Source organism: Asterias rubens, chromosome 3 (genome assembly GCF_902459465.1).
Source record: "Asterias rubens chromosome 3, eAstRub1.3, whole genome shotgun sequence".
In the NCBI taxonomy this organism is placed as follows: Eukaryota; Metazoa; Echinodermata; class Asteroidea; order Forcipulatida; family Asteriidae; genus Asterias; species Asterias rubens.
In genome coordinates this window covers 17,259,309-17,281,223 of record NC_047064.1, presented here as the reverse complement: position 1 = coordinate 17,281,223, position 21,915 = coordinate 17,259,309, and the positions used below count along the sequence as shown (strand labels likewise).

General features: G+C 40.0%; 2 protein-coding genes across 5 annotated transcripts in view; both read right to left on the bottom strand.

Annotated features, from left to right (window-relative positions):
* Window positions 1–408: 408 nt before the first annotated feature.
* Window positions 409–16,711, bottom strand: LOC117288416 (acyl-CoA-binding domain-containing protein 5A-like). 2 transcript variants are annotated; one of them, XM_033769268.1, is made up of 10 exons: window positions 16,566–16,711; window positions 12,219–12,339; window positions 11,491–11,563; window positions 9,903–9,947; window positions 8,418–8,604; window positions 6,921–7,067; window positions 5,886–6,088; window positions 4,313–4,619; window positions 3,748–3,965; window positions 409–2,964 (listed from the first exon to the last, which is right to left on the bottom strand). In XM_033769268.1, exons 1-10 carry the CDS (start codon window positions 16,630–16,632, stop codon window positions 2,767–2,769), a joined length of 1,566 nt encoding a protein of 521 aa, XP_033625159.1. In that variant the 5' UTR covers window positions 16,633–16,711; the 3' UTR covers window positions 409–2,766. The 2 variants fall into 2 exon arrangements, with proteins under 2 accessions (XP_033625159.1, XP_033625160.1); XM_033769269.1 differs by lacking the exon at window positions 9,903–9,947.
* Window positions 16,712–20,378: 3,667 nt separating this feature from the next.
* The window catches only part of LOC117287976 (multiple epidermal growth factor-like domains protein 6), a 53,171-nt gene continuing 51,634 nt past the window's right edge, over window positions 20,379–21,915 (bottom strand). The window contains exon 8 of one of the 3 annotated variants that reach the window (XM_033768639.1): window positions 20,379–21,465. In XM_033768639.1, coding sequence (XP_033624530.1) covers window positions 20,969–21,465 — 497 coding nt within the window. In that variant the 3' untranslated portion in view covers window positions 20,379–20,968. The remainder of the gene's footprint in view (window positions 21,466–21,915) is intronic. The other 2 variants (XM_033768640.1, XM_033768641.1) reach the window with 2 other exon arrangements.

Here is a 21,915-nt window from a genome sequence, read left to right as displayed (position 1 = left end):
CGAGATAATAATGAAAGAAAAAATATCCTTGTCACAAGAAGTTGTGTGCGTTTAGATAGTTGATTTCAGACCTCAAGTTCTAAACTTGAGGTCTCGAAATCAAATTCGTGGAAAATTACTTCTTTCTCGAAAACTATGCCACTTCAGAGGGAGCCATTTCTCACAATGTTTTATATCATCAACCTCTCCCCATTACTTGTCACCAAGAAAGGTTTTACGCTAATAATTATTTTGAGTAATTACCAATAGTGTCCACTGCCTTTAAAAACTGTACTTAGAATGAAAAGAGGGGCAGTTGACAACACAATTCTTAGTGGGAATCGTGTTATTACTGACTTGTACTTCACTTTCCTGGGCACGTTACCTCACAATCAGAGGCTTGCTATAAACTGCACATCACCACTCCAGGGTCAATGTGTTGGTACACAACACTTAACATAAATATAAGACAAGACAGTGAAGTTTATATTCCTGAAAACTTGTACAGCAACATTAAATTTAATGGATTCTGAACAATTCTGCCTGCATTTGGACTAAATCATAACATATACACAATCCTAACAGATTAAGAATATTGCACAATATTAGAAAAATCATTAATGGTACAAAAATAAAGGAAATTTCGTAGTTCTGACATTAAACACATGTGCACATCTTGTCAAAATAAACAAACACATGGGATGTGCATGTCAAGAGAAACATATGTGCCGTGTCACATGAAACACATGCACAAAATGTTCATATGCCGTGTCTATAAACCATGTGCATCTTCATGTAAAACAATCAATAATTGTTTTGGCAATAAGACAGAATTTAACGAAGGGAAAACATATAAAGTGTCATTTATGCTTGTGCAAATTACGAGTGATACACCGTCAAACTATTTGAAGAAAATAAAACAAATCAAAGCTTTGATTTTGCAAAGATCACTCTGCACTAATGATTAACATGGAAGCTCATTACCCAGATCTCACACATCAGGTCAAAGTTCACTGACATAGGCTCAGATTATGTCAAAAGTGCAGAATGAATTTATTGACTGGACTACATGTATAGGTCTTCTATTCAGTTATACTTCAATTTGCCCACATCTTGTCTTTCAACCATCACTTTTGTTCCATCCCTTTTGTGCACCTTGACAGAAAATAGTTCCATAAAGACGCCATCTTTACTCAACTTAGGTTTGGCTTTGAACTTCTTTAAGTATTTCGACTTGTCTACAAAGCAAAGTGGTTTATCAACCAAACATGCAAAGAATTTGATAAAACCAGTGCATGCTGCATACTACACCTAACACATAGTTATGCGTTCAAAAACATGATTGAAGTGTTTGTCAAGATGGTTGCCTTACACATTGTGACATCAAATGGGAATAATTTAGAACATAAGACCACATTTCAATACTTAGTGATCATTTTGATGGTATTTTGCAACTAGTGATTTACCATCCCTTATTTTAGCTCCACAGTGAATAGTGCAACCATACCGATACTTTAAGTGATCATTTTGATGGTATTTTGCAACTAGTGATGTACCATCCCTTATTTTAGCTCCACAGTGAAAAGTGCAACCATACCGGTACTTTAATTCTATTAAGACTAGTCATTTCTGTAATTCTCATCACCATACGCCCAGACACGACTAATACTGTTGATTATTGGACAGATTTCCATTGTGTGTGAAAAAGAAACCCTGTGAAACGAAAATTTGTTTTTAAAATTTAGAAACAAAGATACTAAGTTGACAAGGAAACCATTGAAAAAATGTCAATTCAGGTCTCGACCTTTCCTTTGACCTTTTTGGTTAGTTTGGATTAGGTCAAATCTATAGTAGCCACTTGTGGCCGCTATGGTAATTTTAGTAGCCAATTCTGGCCATTATGGTTTCTAAAAGGTTTCTACCAATCATGATGGAGAATTTGCATATACTGTAAAGAAAACAAATCTTTGGCAGTTTCACCTCAACTTTCTATTCATCAAGGTAAGTGATCATTCTGTAAAATCTGATGTATATACATGTACATATTCATAAGACATATCAGCCTCTGGTTTGTCAGACTGTAAGAATGCTATGGTGAATAGATTGAATACATTTGCATATATTAACCTAAATCAGAGGTCTTGATAATGATTTAGCACACTATTCTAACCTAAATCCAGATAGTTATTACCTGTGCATTAAATTACCAGAGGACTTTCGGATAACTCAAGACAAGAAGACCTTTTTGGACCTTCAGCAACCACAAGCGCAGAACACCTTCTTGGATCAGGGTGGATAAAAGTAGCCGTCCGGCTGTCAGCAATAAAAACTGAGGAATATCCGAAATTGTTACTTAAGTCTTACCCCCAGAATATGTGCAGATAGACATGTCATTCAGCGTGAAGTAGTTCAGTTCGCTATTGAGGCATCCTTGATCTTTTCATCACAGTTACCTAATAGTGCCACTGCTCATATCATCATGATTTGTTTCTATAATCATGATTTATTTTGTTCAGATAAGACGTGAAGTTCTCTGTTGAGGCATCCTTGGTCTTTCAATCAGAATTACTTAATAATGCAACAATTCAGTTCATCCTGATTAGTTCATATTGGTGGACCCCTAAGCATTGGAGGAGGAATCCTGGTGTACTAACGTACACTGACATTCCTAAAATGGACACAGGTCTGGAATCAGCAGTCTTCAAGTCGGCAATGGGGGGACTGAAAGGCTTTGTGAACCATTGTGAACCAAGTTTACGAAACCCGCCCGGAGACACTTCCTCCACATCACCGCCTGAGATGTCGATGTCTCCTCCTCCTCCATAGCACCAGGAGGACATTGACGATGAGAGGCCAGACAAGGAGAAAGAAGACGGTCCTCCCGGGGAGGGCCCTCGGGAAGAGCCAGGAGAGCCAGGAACGGCGATGGGACGGAGGGGTTGATGGGGTCTGACCCTCAGGGTTGACCTGCCGCTGTGCTTGGGCCTGGAGGGTAATCAAATGAACACAGAGTACTGAGATTTAATGGCTTCCTTTTGAACTATTAGTATAAGGGTAAAACATTGTTCTTTTCCAACAACAAAATTCTACTTGTTACTCATTGAGAGATTGTTATTACATGGTGTTACCGCAAACTTTTCTATATTTCTATAAAATTCTACTTTGTTTAGAAAAAGATGGGTGTGAGAACAGTTCCATCAAAAGGCCCAGTAGCATGTACTTCTGCAAACCATACCAGATAAAGGCCCAGTGGCATGTACTTCTGCAAACCATACCAGATAAAGGCCCAGTGGCATGTACTTCTGCAAACCATACCAGATGAAGGCCCAGTGGCATGTACTTCTGCAAACCATACCAGATAAAGGCCCAGTGGCATGTACTTCTGCAAACCATACCAGATAAACCAAGGCAACACCCTTCTCTTTTAAATAAGTGTACTGGGTTCCTTTTATGTGCCTTACACAGCACACAGGACCTGGCAATAATAGTGATAAGTGTCTTGCTTAAGAACACACCGGGAGTCGAACCCACACTCAGCTGATCAGAAACACCAGAGTTCCGAGTCCAGAGCGCTTGACCGCTCGGCCACAGCACACCGCGGAAATGTTATCTCAGGTTCTAGGGGATTATAAATTATATTGATTGTTGATTTGAATGAACTATCCAACAGTCATTTTAATGTGGACACCACTCCCTCAAAAAAAGGAATGAAAACACACCCCCCCCCAACAAAAAACAAAACAAAACAAAACAAAACTTTTCACCCACCTGTTGTGCCTGAGATAGAGCCAGCGCCTCCAGTGTATTGAGACGTATCAACACACTACTCATGTCACTCTGCAGACGCTGGAGAGCAATGTTGATCTGCTCGCTGATGTCAATAGATGAAGAGCGCCCTCTTCTGTCGGTTGGATCTCTACCTCCGGCTGCTCCACTCTGACCGCCCGATTGGGTCCTGCCACCGCCGGTGCTATCCAAACCATACCCTAAAGATAGAAAATAAAATAAATACATTATTTTCATGCTGCGCTATCTTTGTCAGGTTCTTTGTGCACCTGTGCAAGTTGTCATTGTTATTTCCCAAAACACAAAAAGCAACCAGACTAGGTTTGGATACACTGAGTTTCAGTTGCTGCCGACGATTTTTTTTGTTCTTATTCTTATCAATCAAATGTCACTACTATAACCACTTCCTCTCGCACCAATAATGAAATCTTACCAATCACAAATTCTAAGAGAGATTTTAAAAGACTGTAAAGTATTTAAAATAAACAAAAAGTGTCAAAATGTTGTCAATCTATCAAACAAGCTTAACTTAGCCTTATAATTTTACCTCTTCCTGGTCCTACGAATCCTCTCTGATCACCCTCGCTTGACCCTTGACCTCTACCGCCTTGACCTCTGCCTACTTGGGTCACCTCCCCTCCTCCTCTCACACTGATGGGTGTCTCTCCGTTCTCTATTCCTTCTGAGTTGTGTAGCTGGGCGTCGCCGTTCCTGTAATCATGACCTCTGAACTGGTGAACTTCGGCCTGGGTCGTGACCTTTCTGGCCAGGGGGGTTGAGGTCATGAGGAGTTCTTCCTCCCTGATTGCTTTGAGGGGTTCTTCGATGGCGGAGGCTTTCATAAGCTGTGGTATCTGACGGTCAAAACCATACATGAAAGAAATACTTGATTTTACTCACATCAAATACGGTATGCGAAATATAATCAGTCAACTTCAGTGGATCAAGTTTAATTTTTCATTTCCAATGCTGACAGACGCACTCCATTCAAGCACTGTCCTTTGTTATGTAGGTTTTTAACCAAATGTACTTATACATTAATACATGTGGTGTGTTGTGGCCCAGCCGTTAAGAACACCAGACTCAAACTCTGGTGTTTCTAATCAGCAGCGTTTGGGTTCGAGCCCCGGTTGTTACACTTGTGTGACTGCTTTTTCCTTTGGATGGGGGCATTAAGCCATACATTATGTAGGTACACATGTAGATGTGTACATCCCATGTACTAGGAATGGTAGTATTCATAAAAGAACCCAGAACACTCATTGTGGAAGAGTAAGGGAATCAATGTGTGGTGAAGAGGTTTTCAACTAGTGGTTTAATCCCAACGAGGCCTGGTTCTTGATAATTATAAAGAACCAGGCCTCGGCGGGTTTAAACCACTAGTTGAAAACCGATTCAACACACTTTGATTCCCATTCATAACTACCTTTTCGGTCAAACACATCATCACTTTTTGGTCAAAAAGTAAAATAAATGCAAAAATTATAATTGTTAAATGATTTCTTTCAACACAACACCCCTTCAGCTATGAAATGGTAAAGCCCTCCGCCGCCCTCGGGTAAACAACTCTTTATAAGGGAATGCTGTGCACGTCACGCGTATTGCGTGATGTGGCGCAACTGTTTCAGCCGTTGCTCTTGAACAATAGGAATGAAGAAACTGCCTTATAAGAACAGGTGCAAGGTCGCGTGTCACGCACATGAATTAACTCTTTTTACCGGTCATAAATAAAGGTTTATACACACCCACGTGACACGCTCTCCACCAATAGGAATAACGAAACTGTCTGAGGTATTTATGAATAGTGGTTAACCCCGGTGTTCCTGGTTCACAAAGCAAGCATTATATAGATATGCTCAAAAACAAAAAGCAACAAAGCACAAGAAAACTATGCTTATCAGAATAAGCTTACCAGCCGAAAAAAAAAAAACATCACAAGTAATATCTGTTAATGGAATCCTATTATTATTGCTTAGCAGAAACTTTCAAGCAATCTTTTATGCTTAATAAGCAGCTCCTTGAGTGTCGCAGTGTTGGGAATTTTGTTTGTCCATGTAAGAACTTTTTTCGTCACGGCATCAATATAAATTCCCAAAGTGGAAAATGGACGAGTGTCTTACCTGATCTGTATCCGGCTGGTCCATGGAATCACAGAAATCTTCACTCTCCGTGTCACTGTCGCTGCTTACCGTCACGTCACCGCTCGTACAGCTGCTCCTGTCCATCCCGTTGGTTTCCCTGGCCGGGTCCTCGTGGGTTGTATCTGGACTGAGGTCCCCATCGGCCATGCTGACGAACGGATGACTCTGGTCTCGATATACATCTAATGTGGCGGTGGAAAAATGGAAACGATGGTCTCAAGTACTCAAATAAGAAATGTATTCTCACCGAAATTGCTGTTATTTTATCAAAACCATTAGGTCCACTTAAGGTCAGCTGGGTTTTTAAGACACTGGACACTATTGGTAATTGTCAAAGACTAATCTTCTCACTTGGTGTGTCTCCACATATGCATGAAGAAACAAACCTGTGAAAATTTGAGCTCAATTGGTCGTCAAAGTTGCGAGAGAATAATGAAAGAAAAAACACCCTTGTCACACGAAGTTGTTTACTTACAGATGCTTGACTTCGAGATCTCAAAATCTAATTCTGAGCTATCAAAATCAAATTCTGGGAAAATTACTTCTTTCTCAAAAACTATGTTACTTCAGAGGGAGCCTTTTCTCACAATGTTTTATACTATCAACCTCTCCCCATTACTCATTACCAAGTCAGGTTTAAACTAAAAATTATTTTTAGTTTTTACCAACAGTGTCCACTGCCTTTAATCTTCTTAACTATTTGCATATCATATCAACATTTCCATATCAGCATAAACTTTAACGCGTGTCATATCAACATTTGTTGCTGAAGGGCAAAATCAAGGAATTAATTTTGCATTCGGCTTTTGTTTCTTGTTTTAAAGGATGATCCCTCTGGTGCAGCTTCCCATGTTGTGTACAGTAAGCTTGGGTGTAATCCCTGGCTTTGCGACAGGCTACAGGTTGTATGGCTTCTGTCAGACAACCTCAAACAATGATATTGACAATACTATACAAATCTGCAAATGTCAATGATTGAACCAGGGGAAGCATCTTGTCCGAACGTGAATTTACCTCCATTTGGTCCAACGCTGCCATTTGCTCCATTCAGTTTTGTCTTGACTATGACCGTACTGTCACTCTCAACTGGTCTTGTGTGGTTGGCCAGGGCAGAGGAGGCAACGATTGGTGAACTGTCACCATTCAAGTCTTCTTGAGAATCTGTAGAACAAACGAGACAGAGGAAACATGGGTGCCGAGGAAGAACAGGAAAGGAAAAGATAATCTACAAGGACCATAATGAGTGCCTTAAAGGCAGTGGACACTATTGGTAATTGTCAAAGACTAGCCTCCACAGTTGATGCATCTCAACATACAAATAAAATAACAAACCTGTGAAAATCTGAGCTCAATCGGTCATCGAACTTGCGAAATAATAATGAAAGAAAAAAACACCCTTGTCACACGAAGTTGTGTGCGTTTAGATGCTTGATTTCGAGACCTCAAGTTCTAAATCTGAGGTCTCGAAATCAAATTTGTGGAAAATTACTTCTTTCTCAAAAACTATGGCACTTCAGAGGGAGCTGTTTCTCACAATGTTTTATAACATCAACCTCTCCCCATTACTCGTCACCAAGAAAGGTTTTATGCTAATAATTATTTTGAGTAATTACCAATAGTGTCCACTGCCTTTAAAAAGCATTAAAGACACTGGACACCTTTGGTAATGTTTTTCAACGACCATTCTTCTCTCTTGGTGTATCTCAACACAAGCGCAAAATAACAAACCTGTGAAAATTTGAACGCAATTGATCATCGAAGTTGTTAGATACTAATGGAAGAAAAAACACCCTTGTCACACAAAGTTGTGTGCTTTCAGATGCAAATGTGTCAAATATGTATTGGAAAATTTCTTCTTTCTCAAAAACTATGATACTTCAGAGGGAGCCGTTTCTCACAATGTTTTATACTATCAACAACTCTCCATTACTCGTTACCAAGTAAGGTTTCATGATATAAATTATTTTGAGTAATTACCAAAAGTGTACAGTGCCTTTAAACAAAATATGGAGACCCCCAACAGGACTCAAATTTTACACTGGGCTGCTGGCCCGAGGCCAGTGATTTTAGCATTGGGCTAGTGATCTCATGATTGTAAAAGTCAGGCACTCTTTTGTTTGTGGTTGAATGCTGACTTTCAGTCTGATAAAAATAATTTATGTTGTTTATCAAAGACTACTTGCCCATAATATACAAACGAGATAACTTTTCTCTTAGTGCTTTTTCCAAATTCAAACAACTCCTTTACCAACCTGGCTGTGCAGGCGTTTTTTCCCTTCTCACTGAGGCTCACTGAAACACTGGTCTTGTACAAAAAATTATGGTTCAGTAAATATTGTGAGCCGCAAGCACTGGGGTCTTGTGGGTCCAACCCACCCCCCCCCCCGCAAAAATAATCTAGAGCGCTGGCATGTTCAACCTTAGTTTGCAGGTTGCAAATCCCACTATTGTCAATTTGTAACCCCAAATTATTTAGAATATACCCTTGATAAGGAAAGAGTTGACTCCTACCTGAGGCATGGTCTCCATTGGTTGATCCGTTCTTATGTTGTGGATTGTCTTTGGGAGTAGACCCTTCAAAGAATCTCCACTTCTCTTCCTCAGGAACTCCTAGTGGCTCGTTGACTGCCTCAAAGAAAGGACCCATGGCCTTTAAGAAGGCACTGACGTCTTCACTGATTGGCATCGTCTCGACAATCTTCAGATGAGGAAAGCAATAATGAAATAAGTCAAATAACTGATCTCTGATGAAATATTTATTACGGTTCTACTTCAGGCCTGTAATTTCATCCTTGAGATCGAGAGGGCAAGGCTATTTTCATTTGGCAAAGGGCACTTCCATTTGAAAATCTTTAAGTCAATGGGAAACATTTGAAGGGGCACCAAGGCCTGCATGTGATTCAAGGAATGCTACTCAAGAAAATGTGGAGAACCATTTGGCAATTACATATTTTTTTAGAGGGGCATTAAGGTCAAATTTAGTCTGTGATGCACTCATTTTCCAACAGATAGAGTTCTAAGGAAACTTGTTTTTCACTTTCTAACCTCATGTTAAAATGGTGTAAAATGTCATTTTATTTGATACTTTTTCAGAGGGAAATTTAAAACATGAGGTCATCCAACATAAAAAAAAATGGGTCTGTACGTTCCATAAGAGGAATTTTTGCGCCAATCATAGGGTAAACTTTAAGTTGTAATAAGGAGTACGCATGCACACAAGCAACCATTCCCTGATAACCTGTGAAATATGCTTGAAATATAACCCTGCTTCCATAAGCGCCAATTCTTTACTTACGGAAACAGAGCCATGGAATTGGGACCTATAGTTAGTGTTCAGTGCACACATGCAATGTGCAGGTTAGATATTTCATGGGAAAAGGTTTACAACTGAAATGAATAAAACAACACCCAACTCAAACACAATCATGCAAACAATTCCAATGATGAGTGATTTACAAAAAAAAAAACGTAATTAATAAAATGTAAACATTACACTGATGCTACTGTACTATGTTTTTGCAAGACTGCAAGAGATATATGAGAGAAGAGGACACTGGACACAGCACACAAAACTCTGCCAAATTTTTCCCCCCACTTTTCCATGGCAGTAAAATAAAGAAAAAACTCCCCTCCCCCAAAGAGCGGAAGAAATGAACAGGGTAATTTACAAGCAGTGGCTGGTTACTTGCAATATGGATAGTTTTGCAGTAACACCATGTAATCACTATCTCTAAATGAGTTTGGGTTTCAACTTCGCGGTTCAATCAGTATGCTTTATGATCTTCTCAAGGTGACGGTCAGAGCATACTGATCGAAACGTTGAGGTTGAAATCAACAGCAATTTAGAGATATTTATTACATGGTGTTATCACAAAACTTTCCATATCGTTTTCCCACCATGCAAAGTTTCAAATCGTCCTGTAGTTTTGAGTTAGTGTTTTATTTGTAAAGCGTGTTAAGGCAAAAAGAAATAACCAAATCACACGGTAGACTCACATGCTGCATGTTGCCTTGATCGCCTTCCTTGTTTTTCAGCATGGCCTACAACATGATCACAGTGATACAAGAAAACCACAGACATGTCACTAATTGCTAATTACTGGAGTGTTCAAGCAAATAAATGTGCACAAATTCAGGCTTGAACAACGTAACACGGGGTTGAGGAGATAACAGCAGGTTTGGAAATTTCATCTTTGAGAGGGCAACTGATGTTGATTTTGCAAATCTTAAGTCGATAGAGAACATTTGAAGGGGCACCATGGCCAAGACAAAGGCATTAGACAGAGCCTGTGGACTCTGTGAAATTCAAAGCCTGCAAAGATTGGGACATTCTAGAAAAAGTTTATCGTTGAAGTGTTTGTGTTGAACTATACATGATCTTATGATCAAGGCTTGATACTACTACATGTATTTGTAGGGACACGGCAGTATTTCTTTATCACAAGGAACCTCAATGAGGCAAGTGCAAACATTGTACTGGAACCAAGGCAATGACAAAGGGCATGGAGGTAATCTGTCTTTGTTGCTCCTTTGAAATATCGGGCCTACTTAACAATACGTTCATGAACAACTTTTGAATTTTGAATTGAATTCCACCATTTTAAAATCGAAACAGAAAACAGTCTAGTCTGGATATGAACATGATACAAACATAAAAAAGCTACATGTATGTACAACAATTTTTTCAACTTAACATTAATTTTGTTATTGAATGATCCAACTTCACTCTACATACGGGTGTAGGAGGTCATGAACAATGAAATGGTGTTTCTTGATTTTAAGTTTACAGAGTGTTGATCAATAAAGCGTACCATTGGCAAACGTTTTTAAAACAAATGTGTACCTTATCTTCATTCAAAGACAGTAATCATATCTAAAAAAAACTGCATACAAAAACATTACGATTGAGCAACAAATTGTGATTCTCAAACATTGAAATGAAACTTCTCTACAAAAAGACAAAAACATAAAAGAAAAAAACCAAGACAACAAATTTACAACATGTACTGTGTAGTTCAAATTATTCCACTACAGTCTAAAGGTACATGTACGTAGGGTCACAGATTGTTTTTTTGTCAACCAAACTCCAAGTATGTTCAAAAGAACGTCAATCCATCCAACTACCTGTGGAAGTGGGTACCAAAGTGGGTATCACCTTTCACAGGGCAAGGCCATTTCCATTCCGCAAAGGGCACTTCCATTGGAAAATATTCAGTGAGCTCATTCAGTGAGGGGCACCAAGGCCAAGACCCGGGGCACCAAGGCCAAGACCCGGGGCACCAAGGCCAAGACCCGGGGCACCAAGGCCAAGACCCAGGGCACCAAGGCCAAGACCCGGGGCACCATGGCCAAGACCCGGGGCACCATGGCCAAGACCCGGGGCACCAAGGCCAAGACCCGGGGCAACAGTGGGTAATGGCCTCTGTGACCTCGGTATTATTCCAGGCCAGTGATGCGGCCTCTTTTGACTTCAATGAGGGCGCTGTTTGAGGAGCTATAGGGGTCAGTAGGAAGGTGGGATGGGAGACACCAGTGCCATTTTAAAACATGTTTCTTTTAAATCACTGATGCATATATCACTTACCTCGAGAAGATTGTCAACATAGGAGTCCATGGCTTTATCTTTGGGCATGCCACCAAGTCGGGACCAAGCATCCCTAATTACAAAATACAAAGATGTACCTAACACAATTAGATGACACTCACGTATTGGTAAAAAATAAAGAAACTGTTACTTTCCAACTCACTTAAAATTGTTAAAATTTAATTCAAATAGACCTTATGCACATGACGTCATCTCAGTAGGGCGCCCTCACCTAGAGGTAAAAAGGAGGTTGTTCATTGGCCAATCCTGTGCGCCGCGCGTACAAATCTGTATGTTTCGATTGTTTCGTCACCGTTTTTCCACTAAGATGGCCGCTGGATGACGTCAATGCATAAGGTCTATAGTTGGTAAGCCACTGCTCTAGAATTGCAAATGTCTTGTGTTTAAATCCCACTCGAGTAATATGCCTGTCATTTTTTTCACAGAGCTTGGGAAAGTCAACTTAAATTGCTAACACACCTCAGTGTTTATGTGTAGAACCAAAGTTAACATTTATAACTTACCTTCTGGTCACATGCACAATTCAGTTTTTAACTGCCAGTCATGTTCTTTGATAAACCATAATTGAATTAAGTTGAACTGAAAGCAAAACTAGGATTAAAACAATCAAACCGTTCCCAAAATCAATTTGCCTCTTAATACATGTACGTTTGTTCCAAAAACCAAAAGGTTCAAGATGTGCCCTTCTCTTTTCAAGACGAACTTACCATTTTGCTCGCTTGATGGCCTCCCAGAATGCTGGCTTAGGTTCAGCGCATGGACCTACTGTAGCCTGCTTGTACAAGCCGTAGAATCGTTTCTTCATTTCATACGACGGTTGAAATGGCCCTGGAGTAGAAACATGAGACATTGTTTTAAAGATGACAGAATGATTCACTTCATTTTGCAATTAACCAAAATACATAACTTCTCATGTTGGTAATTTCTATTGATACTTGTGAAGAATATTTTCATTATTGTCTTGCTCTGTATTGTTTCATTGTACTGTTGTCTGAATGCCAAATAAATAATAATAGTAATAATAATAATACTTATCGAATAACATCCAATAAAACAACAAATCCAAAACATCATCACCAAATAAATTAGTTGGTAAGACACTGCTCAACAATTGCAAGGATCGTGGGTTCAAATCCCACGCGAGGATGCCTGTGATATTTTTTCACAGGACTCCGGAAAGTACTGAGTTTACAGTGCTAATACCAAAGTAAAAATCCCCGATGAAAATTTAACACCCCCCCTACATGTAATTATAATAAATCAATTATGCCATTCAATTTGTCTGAAGTTTGTATGCGGTCGCGATAATGATAATTTATAAAAAAGGTTTGTTGAAAAAATGCTGTTAAGTTTAGAACTTCTCATCTTCTAAACTTCTATGTAAAACTATAAAAATGTGTGTAAGAAAAACATGTATTTTACGTAAATACTGTAACTGAGCCGTCTTATTGTTTTTTTAGGGGATGAAATCACAAAAACTGCCCTTTTTTTTGGGGGGGGGGGGGGAAATTCCATATCCAGCCACCACGATTTCATTCGTTTTAGTATAATAAATTACTGATCTAATCTTATTCTAATTAATTACTTGAATAAACATGAGATTGAGATAGGACTATTCCTTTTAGTTTTATTTGGGTAAACAAGAGTAAAACTGAAAAGGTAAGGTGGTGGCAGGAATCATGAATGCAGAATCATGAATGCAGAATCATGAATGCAGAATCATGAATGCAGAATCATGAATGCAGAATCATGAATGCAGAATCATGAATGCAGAATCATGAAAGCAGAATCATGAATGCAGAATCCTGAATGCAGAATCCTGAATGCAGAATCCTGAATGCAGAATCCTGAATGCAGAATCATGAATGCAGAATCATGAATGCAGAATCGTGAATGCAGAATCGTGAATGCAGAATCGTGAATGCAGAATCGTGAATGCAGAATCGTGAATGCAGAATCATGAATGCAGAATCATGAATGCAGAATCATGAATGCAGAATCATGAATGCAGAATCATGAATGCAGAATCATGAATGCAGAATCATGAATGCAGAATCATGAATGCAGAATCGTGAATGCAGAATCGTGAATGCAGAATCGTGAATGCAGAATCGTGAATGCAGAATCGTGAATGCAGAATCGTGAATGCAGAATCGTGAATGCAGAATCATGAATGCAGAATCGTGAATGCAGAATCGTGAATGCAGAATCATGAATGCAGAATCATGAATGCAGAATCATGAATGCAGAATCATGAATGCAGAATCGTGAATGCAGAATCGTGAATGCAGAATCGTGAATGCAGAATCGTGAATGCAGAATCGTGAATGCAGAATCGTGAATGCAGAATCGTGAATGCAGAATCGTGAATGCAGAATCATGAATGCAGAATCATGAATGCAGAATCATGAATGCAGAATCATGAATGCAGAATCATGAATGCAGAATCATGAATGCAGAATCATGAATGCAGAATCATGAATGCAGAATCGTGAATGCAGAATCGTGAATGCAGAATCGTGAATGCAGAATCGTGAATGCAGAATCGTGAATGCAGAATCGTGAATGCAGAATCGTGAATGCAGAATCGTGAATGCAGAATCATGAATGCAGAATCGTGAATGCAGAATCGTGAATGCAGAATCATGAATGCAGAATCATGAATGCAGAATCATGAATGCAGAATCGTGAATGCAGAATCGTGAATGCAGAATCGTGAATGCAGAATCGTGAATGCAGAATCGTGAATGCAGAATCGTGAATGCAGAATCGTGAATGCAGAATCGTGAATGCAGAATCGTGAATGCAGAATCGTGAATGCAGAATCATGAATGCAGAATCATGAATGCAGAATCATGAATGCAGAATCTATCCGCAGAATCATGAATGCAGAATCCTGAATGCAGAATCCTGAATGCAGAATCCTGAATGCAGAATCATGAATGCAGAATCCTGAATGCGGAATCATGAATGCAGAATCATGAATGCAGAATCATAAATGCAGAATCATGAATGCAGAATCATGAATGCAGAATCGTGAATGCAGAATCGTGAATGCAGAATCGTGAATGCAGAATCGTGAATGCAGAATCATGAATGCAGAATCATGAATGCAGAATCATGAATGCAGAATCTATCCGCAGATCCGCCATGGCTTCCATATTACTATCTAGGCCTGATTTCCGAGCTGTTTGTTTGTAATTTAAATTACCTTCTATTCACTAGCGGTCCTACTATTTGTTCAAAATATGAACCTGGGATTTCGCTCCGGGATCTGGTAAGTTTTTGTCCATTTTTCTTCAAAGTATTTCCTAAATGGTGTTTTGAGTATTATGGCAGGCTGCATCAGACCATGGAGGATCAGACATTGCGGATTAAGTTCGTTCGTACCCTCAGATTTTTCATGATTTTTGAAAGTGGTAAAAATGGGGCAAATCTGGTGACTAGCTGTCGAAATTGTACGTGTTGGACCAGATCAACCGTTTCCGCTCAAAGGAATCTCGTAACCCTCCGGCCTGGCGGCCGTCGGGAGGAGGGTTACGTTATCACAACTAGGATGATATCGACTTTTTTATCGTGATAAAATGAGTGTCCGGAAAGTGGGCACAATTTTACAATGACTCCGTAATAACCTCTCCCTTTTGTTAAACCATGAAATGTTATAAATTTAGTATTATGAATGCAGAATCATGAATGCAGAATCATGAATGCAGAATCATGAATGCAGAATCATGAATGCAGAATCATGAATGCAGAATCTATCCGCAGATCCGCCATGGCTTCCATATTACTATCTAGGCCTGATTTCCGAGCTGTTTGTTTGTAATTTAAATTACCTTCTATTCACTAGCAGTCCTACTATTTGCCGTCAACTCGCCAACTTGCCGTCAACTCGCCGTCAACTCATTTTCGTGCCGTCAACTCATTAAATTTACATGAAAAATTCATAAATGGGGCAAGGAAGGGTTAAGTCTGGGCTAAACTACATATTTCTCATGGTTTTCAGTACAATTTATTTCACAAAAACGACTTTGAGTTGATAAAAAAAAAGTACCAACCATTGACATCTTGGGCCAAGAGTAATCCATGTGAAAAAGCAAGATGGCAGCGACGGTTTTGCTGCTTCGAGAAAACAATTTTCACGAGAAAAAAACTCAATTTTTGTTCCGAAATATGACCTAAAATTCACTTGAATTCTCTTTGAGCTGATATTTTACAGTCCTATGCTTCTTTTGTGGATTTTAAATGTATATTGGAGGAGTTGACAGCGAGTTGACGGGGCAAGTGAGTTGACGGCGAGTTGACAGCAAGTAGTAGGACCCTTCACTAGTCATGATAATGTTAATGTTGTACTTGTAATGGTAGGGAAACCATAGGTGGGATGATATCTAGTTGCGCTCAAAGGGGTGTTACAATGTTGCAGTGCTACAGTGCGTGCGCACCATTATGAGTGAACGGCGTGCAATGCAAACGAACAGCGCGCACACGCACTGCAACATTGTAACACCCCTTTTACAGAATGGTTTAGCCCAACAACAAAATAATGCGTTAGCAAAGCGATGCGACAGGTTCAAAATATGAACCTGGGATTTCGCTCCGGGATCTGGTAAGTTTTTGTCCATTTTTCTTCAAAGTATTTCCTAAATGGTGTTTTGAGTATTATGGCAGGCTGCATCAGACCATGGAGGATCAGACATTGCGGATTAAGTTCGTTCGTACCCTCAGATTTTGTGTCATGATTTTTGAAAGTGGTAAAAATGGGGCAAATCTGGTGACTAGCTGTCGAAATTGTACGTGTTGGACCAGATCAACCGTTTCCGCTCAAAGGAATCTCGTAAACCTCCGGCCTGGCGGCCGTCGGGAGGAGGGTTACGTTATCACAACTAGGATGGTATCGACTTTTTTATCGTGATAAAATGAGTGTCCGGAAAGTGGGCACAATTTTACAATGACTCCGTAATAACCTCTCCCTTTTGTTAAACCATGAAATGTTATAAATTTAGTATTACTTAAAACTTAAAACACACATTTTTGAATAAATAAGAACAACCTACCATCTTTGGGCATGCACTGGACGACTTTTACTGCAGCAGTAAATTTCTCTGACACCGTCGCAGCCATTTTTTCGTTTCTTGATAAGGCATGAGCTTTGACCGCAATATAAACTTGATCGAGTCCTTTGAGGGTTTTGAACGAAAACACGAGAGGGCGTTTCTGAAATGTCTGTTGTGGGCGTGCTGTTAAAAGCGAGGAAGAAAGATACACATGATTCGAGTAAGGATACACTACATGTTGGTCGATTTTCACTACAAAAATGTTTCTTTGAAAACAGCTAGAAGGCTCTTAGAGTTGACTTGTGACATGAGGGTTGGTGGGTTGGGTTAGGGCATGGTAGGGCGGCGTGATCGTCATCTTCCCCCATTATGCATTTTTAGCCCATTAATTTTGAATGTCCTTCAAGTTCCTCCATGGTTATGGAATAATGGTATCTATCATAATTACAACATGTTATTCAACAGAATCTGACTCAATTACCCAGCCCCCCCCCAACACCATCCCAAGCGGTCAGAGAGGCCTTTGTCTTGCCTCATCTCGCCTCAGCTCCCACCTCTGGTACTCCGGTTCGAATCACCGGCGGCCGGCACAAGTGGAATGGGTTTTCAGTCCCTACATAACTGCCTGGGTTTCCCATGGAATAATTCCCTGGGGTTTTCCTCCCGCATCTAAAACTTTAAATTCCTCATAACCTTCTCTTCTCGTTTGGCTCTCTAGTTTAAGAGCATTGAAATTATTAATTCAGATCCGGTGTGGCAGGAAATTCCCCCGAAGGTTCGGTCCCCCGACATACTGTGTACAAACTCCTTCCGGTATAGCGCCCTCTTGTGAATTATCATATCAGCCCACGTTAATTGGGCGACCGAATATCCGGCGGACAGAATTCCTGATGGGACACCGGAAGCTCAAAATGGAAGGAAACATCGTGAGATCGCAATTCACGATTTGGAATGTATCAATTTGGACACCACACCTGACCTAAATTCGTAGATCCCTTGAGGAGTTTGTTGCAGAAACCGACAGATACAGATAGTCGGCGACCAAAAACGAGTTTTGTTCCCGGTTTTACCTTTAGTCATATTAGTTGTGGGTCAAAATGTAACATTTCTATTGATCAGAGCGTGGTATCTTCCTTTAGGCGTCCAGTGATTATAGGATATACCAACCATTTTTATAATAGAGAACTGGTACAACATAATCAGCAGTCTGTGTTGTCCAAGGCCCACACTTCGTGTATCACAACTTATATATAAAATAACAAACCTGTGAAAATTTAGGCTCAATCGGTCATCGGAGTCAGGAGAAAATAACGGGAATACCCACCCTTGTTTCCGCACGTTTCGCCGTGTTATGACATGTGTTTACTATAAATCCGTAATTCTCTATGTCGAGAATTGATGATTGTTGTAATGTTTTCTCAAAAAGTAAAGCATTTCATGGAATAATATTTCAAGAGTAGTCTTTTAATATTACCTTCTGTAAACCCTGTTGTAAATCTGTGAACTTTTATTTTTTTTACTTCTGTTCCGTAAGTGTATAATGGCTTTATAAGCTGGTAATCTTATAAATTGGTCAACCAAAAGGTTAGTTGTTGGGCTTAGCTACCTTTTGTGCTTAAGCAGCTCTATGAACCCATGGACCAATCACAGAGCTGCTGAAGTAGAAAAAGCAGCCATGTTGTTTATTTAGGTTACCAGCCAAAATCCCTGTCTCATAATGCACAATCTGTTACTGGCGTCCTGCTTAGTTTTACTCAGCAGAATTTTTGTATATATCAATATAAACCACAAGGGAAACTGACTGGGTAAATTTGTGAAATGATTTTGGGGTTGAACAAAGAATTGACTAGAGTGGGATTCGAACAGAATTTTTTTAAAGCAACTTTTGTTAAAGAAATTGGTCATGGTGCTTTTCAACTTCTCATTCACTCAGATTGTGACAGAGTCTAGTAACACAATAATCACGTATTCATTTTCGAAGAAAAGTTTTTATTATTTATTTTATAAAAATTAATATTTACACTTTGTACAGAACTGTTCAAAGACACAGTTTCTTCAGAAAGCACCAAGAAATGTGAAAAAGGCAAGTTTTACACTTTTACACAAACGAACCTCTTTTCAAGTAGAAATGAAATTATACAGAACACCAAACATTTGAAAGTAGAAACACTACAAAATTAAAAAATAAATATTTAAACATAAAGCTTTCGAAATGATTTTCTTCCACAATCAAAATCACGTTTTGTTTTGCCGGTGTCATGCCAAGAAGTGCGACGATGTTAGTGATGAATTTGTTGGAGCAAAATACGGGAGGTACTTGAAAGTGTGCAGAAAATAATGTATTGCATTAATTTGGTTAACCACTTATTTTAACACGCAATTGAATGTTCTAATAAAGTTCAGCCATCCATGCCAACCAGCGCGGTGTGTTTATCAACAATGACAATTTATTGTTTAAACAGGCTGGAGGAAGTTGACTCAAAAGAGGGCGCTATCCAGACAATTTGTTTCAAGTCGCTGTCACACAGATGAGTTATTAACAAATCCTTTGATGACTGACATTAAGCTGTGACGCAACCAGACATTTCCAGTTAAGGGCGAGCGGGGCAAAACAAAATTGTTATTGTATTGAACAGTTCGTTCTGACTCGCTCTCATTAATTTTTTTTTTCTTGTGGGGGGGGGGGGGGGGGGAGGGGGGCTTACAGCCACCTGACACCTTCTGGTTACGCCAACATTTTTGGTTTTCCATTTCCAATTAATAAAAACCTTTTTTTTTAATTGTTCAATGCATTAATTTTCCACGCGATAGAATCTAAGAAAAGAATTATAATTAGCTTATTAAGCCCACTCAACTTACTGCATATTATTCCAAAATAATCCACAAGGGAAACTGACTGGGTAAAATATTGAAATAAATCGGGTTGAACAAAGGCAAATTGCAAGTGCGATTATCACACTTCTTATTATACAATAAACCTGTATACATGCATTATACAAATTGGCAAGACAGTGGCACTAAAATTGTAAAAAACATTTGCCACCAGTATTCTTTACACAATGGAATGTTTAGCTGATTATTATTACTATGTCATAATTTTAAGGGTTTCTGGTAAAAGTACACCATTAATACAACTGATCAAAGCATTTGATGCCGTCATAAACGATAAACGATATAAATAAACCCGTTATTAACGGATATCACTCTTTCCGACCAGGGCCTTATTTCACAGAGCACAAAAAGTAGCTGAGCACAACAAAATATTGCTTATCATAAGAAGGTCACCAGCCAAATTACCACATCATGTGTACCAATTAGTACTATAGTGTCCTGCTCATTGTTTTGCTTAGCAGAACATTGAGCAATTTTTTTCTGCTTCGGTAACTCTATGAAATTGGGCCGAGAGAAGAAATCTTGTCACGGGTTTCAACACACCCAATTGGGGAAAGTTTGGGGTCAAAGTTACACCCCATTTATATGGACCTCACAGAGGTCCGGCGTATTGTCAGCAAAGGTATAGATGATGGGTTACTAATTCTTTTCCAGTCAGGGTTACATTACAATCTCTGCACCTCTCTACAAAAACGTGTAGACCAATGTATACCTACATGTCGAACATCTATATCCATGGGTGTCGATAGTCGTTTTGCAGAGCGTCACCACGCCGCTATCATTATAGAGGTAAAACGACGCCACAATGGACATGACAAAGCACATCTATGGCCCTTTTCGAAACGACTGGATTTGGCTTTGGCTCAGGCTAGCTTGACCCCGCGGTTGTTTTGACAATTATATTGCGCGTGCTTTGCGTAAACGCGCCCAGGGTTTCAGACGAGAGGACGGGGCCTGAAGCCGAATCCAAAGCCGAAGCCGTGGTTTCGAAAAAGGCGCGCATGATGGGCCAATGAACAACTTTCCTTTTATTTGAACCTCTATAGCCGAGGGCACCAAACGCATCATGTGTATAATAAGGTCCATTAAATCTGTATTATTACTTTGTTGTGTCATCGCTCACCACCGTACAACATCTTAAAACTCACAGATGGATATAAATTATCTCACTGCATGGTTTATACAATCGTCTGGCTGCTATGTATAACAACTTGTTATACATAGCAGCCAGACGATTATAATGATCAAACCGTGTAGGCCTTACAATTTTTTTATTATCACCACTAAACTTTCATCGACTATTTATTCCGTTCTTCAAAACACTCTTCAGTTTCCAAGCAACCCAGACCACTCTCTCATGTCCTAAAGCTGGAAACAGCAACGTACATACATTGTCTGAGTCTACTTTTACATCAAAGGCATTGCTCATAACTAAATGTTCACTCCCATAATTGTCAATATCCTTGTACTGAATAATCCATACTTTTTAAGGGGGACAAACTTCAGCGGTTTCAAATTAAAACTTCCCCGTTCGTGGTCCTACGTTTTGCACCCGGACCTCCCGGGATGACATAGTACCTCGTGTCACCATAAGGGCTTGCAGTAGATGAGCTCGTACCGGTGTACTGACTATCGCTACTACTCATCATACTACCGGTGACGGTAGACATCGTAGAGGAGCGAACGGATGCCGTCTCAGCTTCCGAGCCCTCCCGGCTCTCCTCACTCGTCACGGAGCATGGCGGCGTGGGGTCGGACAGCACGGAGGACGGGGGCGTGATGTCCACGAACGGCCTCTCCATGGAGTTGAGGCTAGGGGTCGGTCGTACGGCCGGGAACCTCCGGGGGAGGGGTTGGGGACGCCTGGTCGGTGCCGGCAGGGCTCGAAGGTTTCTCGGTAGACTGGAAAGAGTGAACTCGACGGGGTAACCATCGCCGTGGTCGCAGGGTGGATCCGAGGTAGGTCGCTTTCTCTTGTACCGTCCACCGAGGCTCGACGAATCGAAAACTGTTACCAAGAAATTAATGAAGAAAACATGAAAGGCGCATGGTTTTTGACGAGTTCGTGTTTACAAGCCTCTGCATCTTCCATCAAAATTTGGCAGGAAAAAGTAAGGTAGTCATCTTTATAAGGATGCTTGGTACAACTTGAAATTATGCGAGCCTCCGAATATTTACTTGATAGTTTGAAACCAATGTTGCTGCAAAAGCCGACACAGCTTTAGATAGGCCTACAAAGTAATGTTTACAGTATGTGAGGCATTACAAAAGACCCTCACCCAAACTCCTCCAACTTGAAGGGTTTGCATAAACTATGGACAATAAGTAAGTTGAAACATAAACGATAGGTAGTATTTTCGTAAACTTCTACTCTCCTTGCTTCTTATTCGGCAACAGAAAGTTTCGCTGGTGAGTAACTCGCAATACAGCGCGCCACCAAGAGTCGTCATCGTGGAGT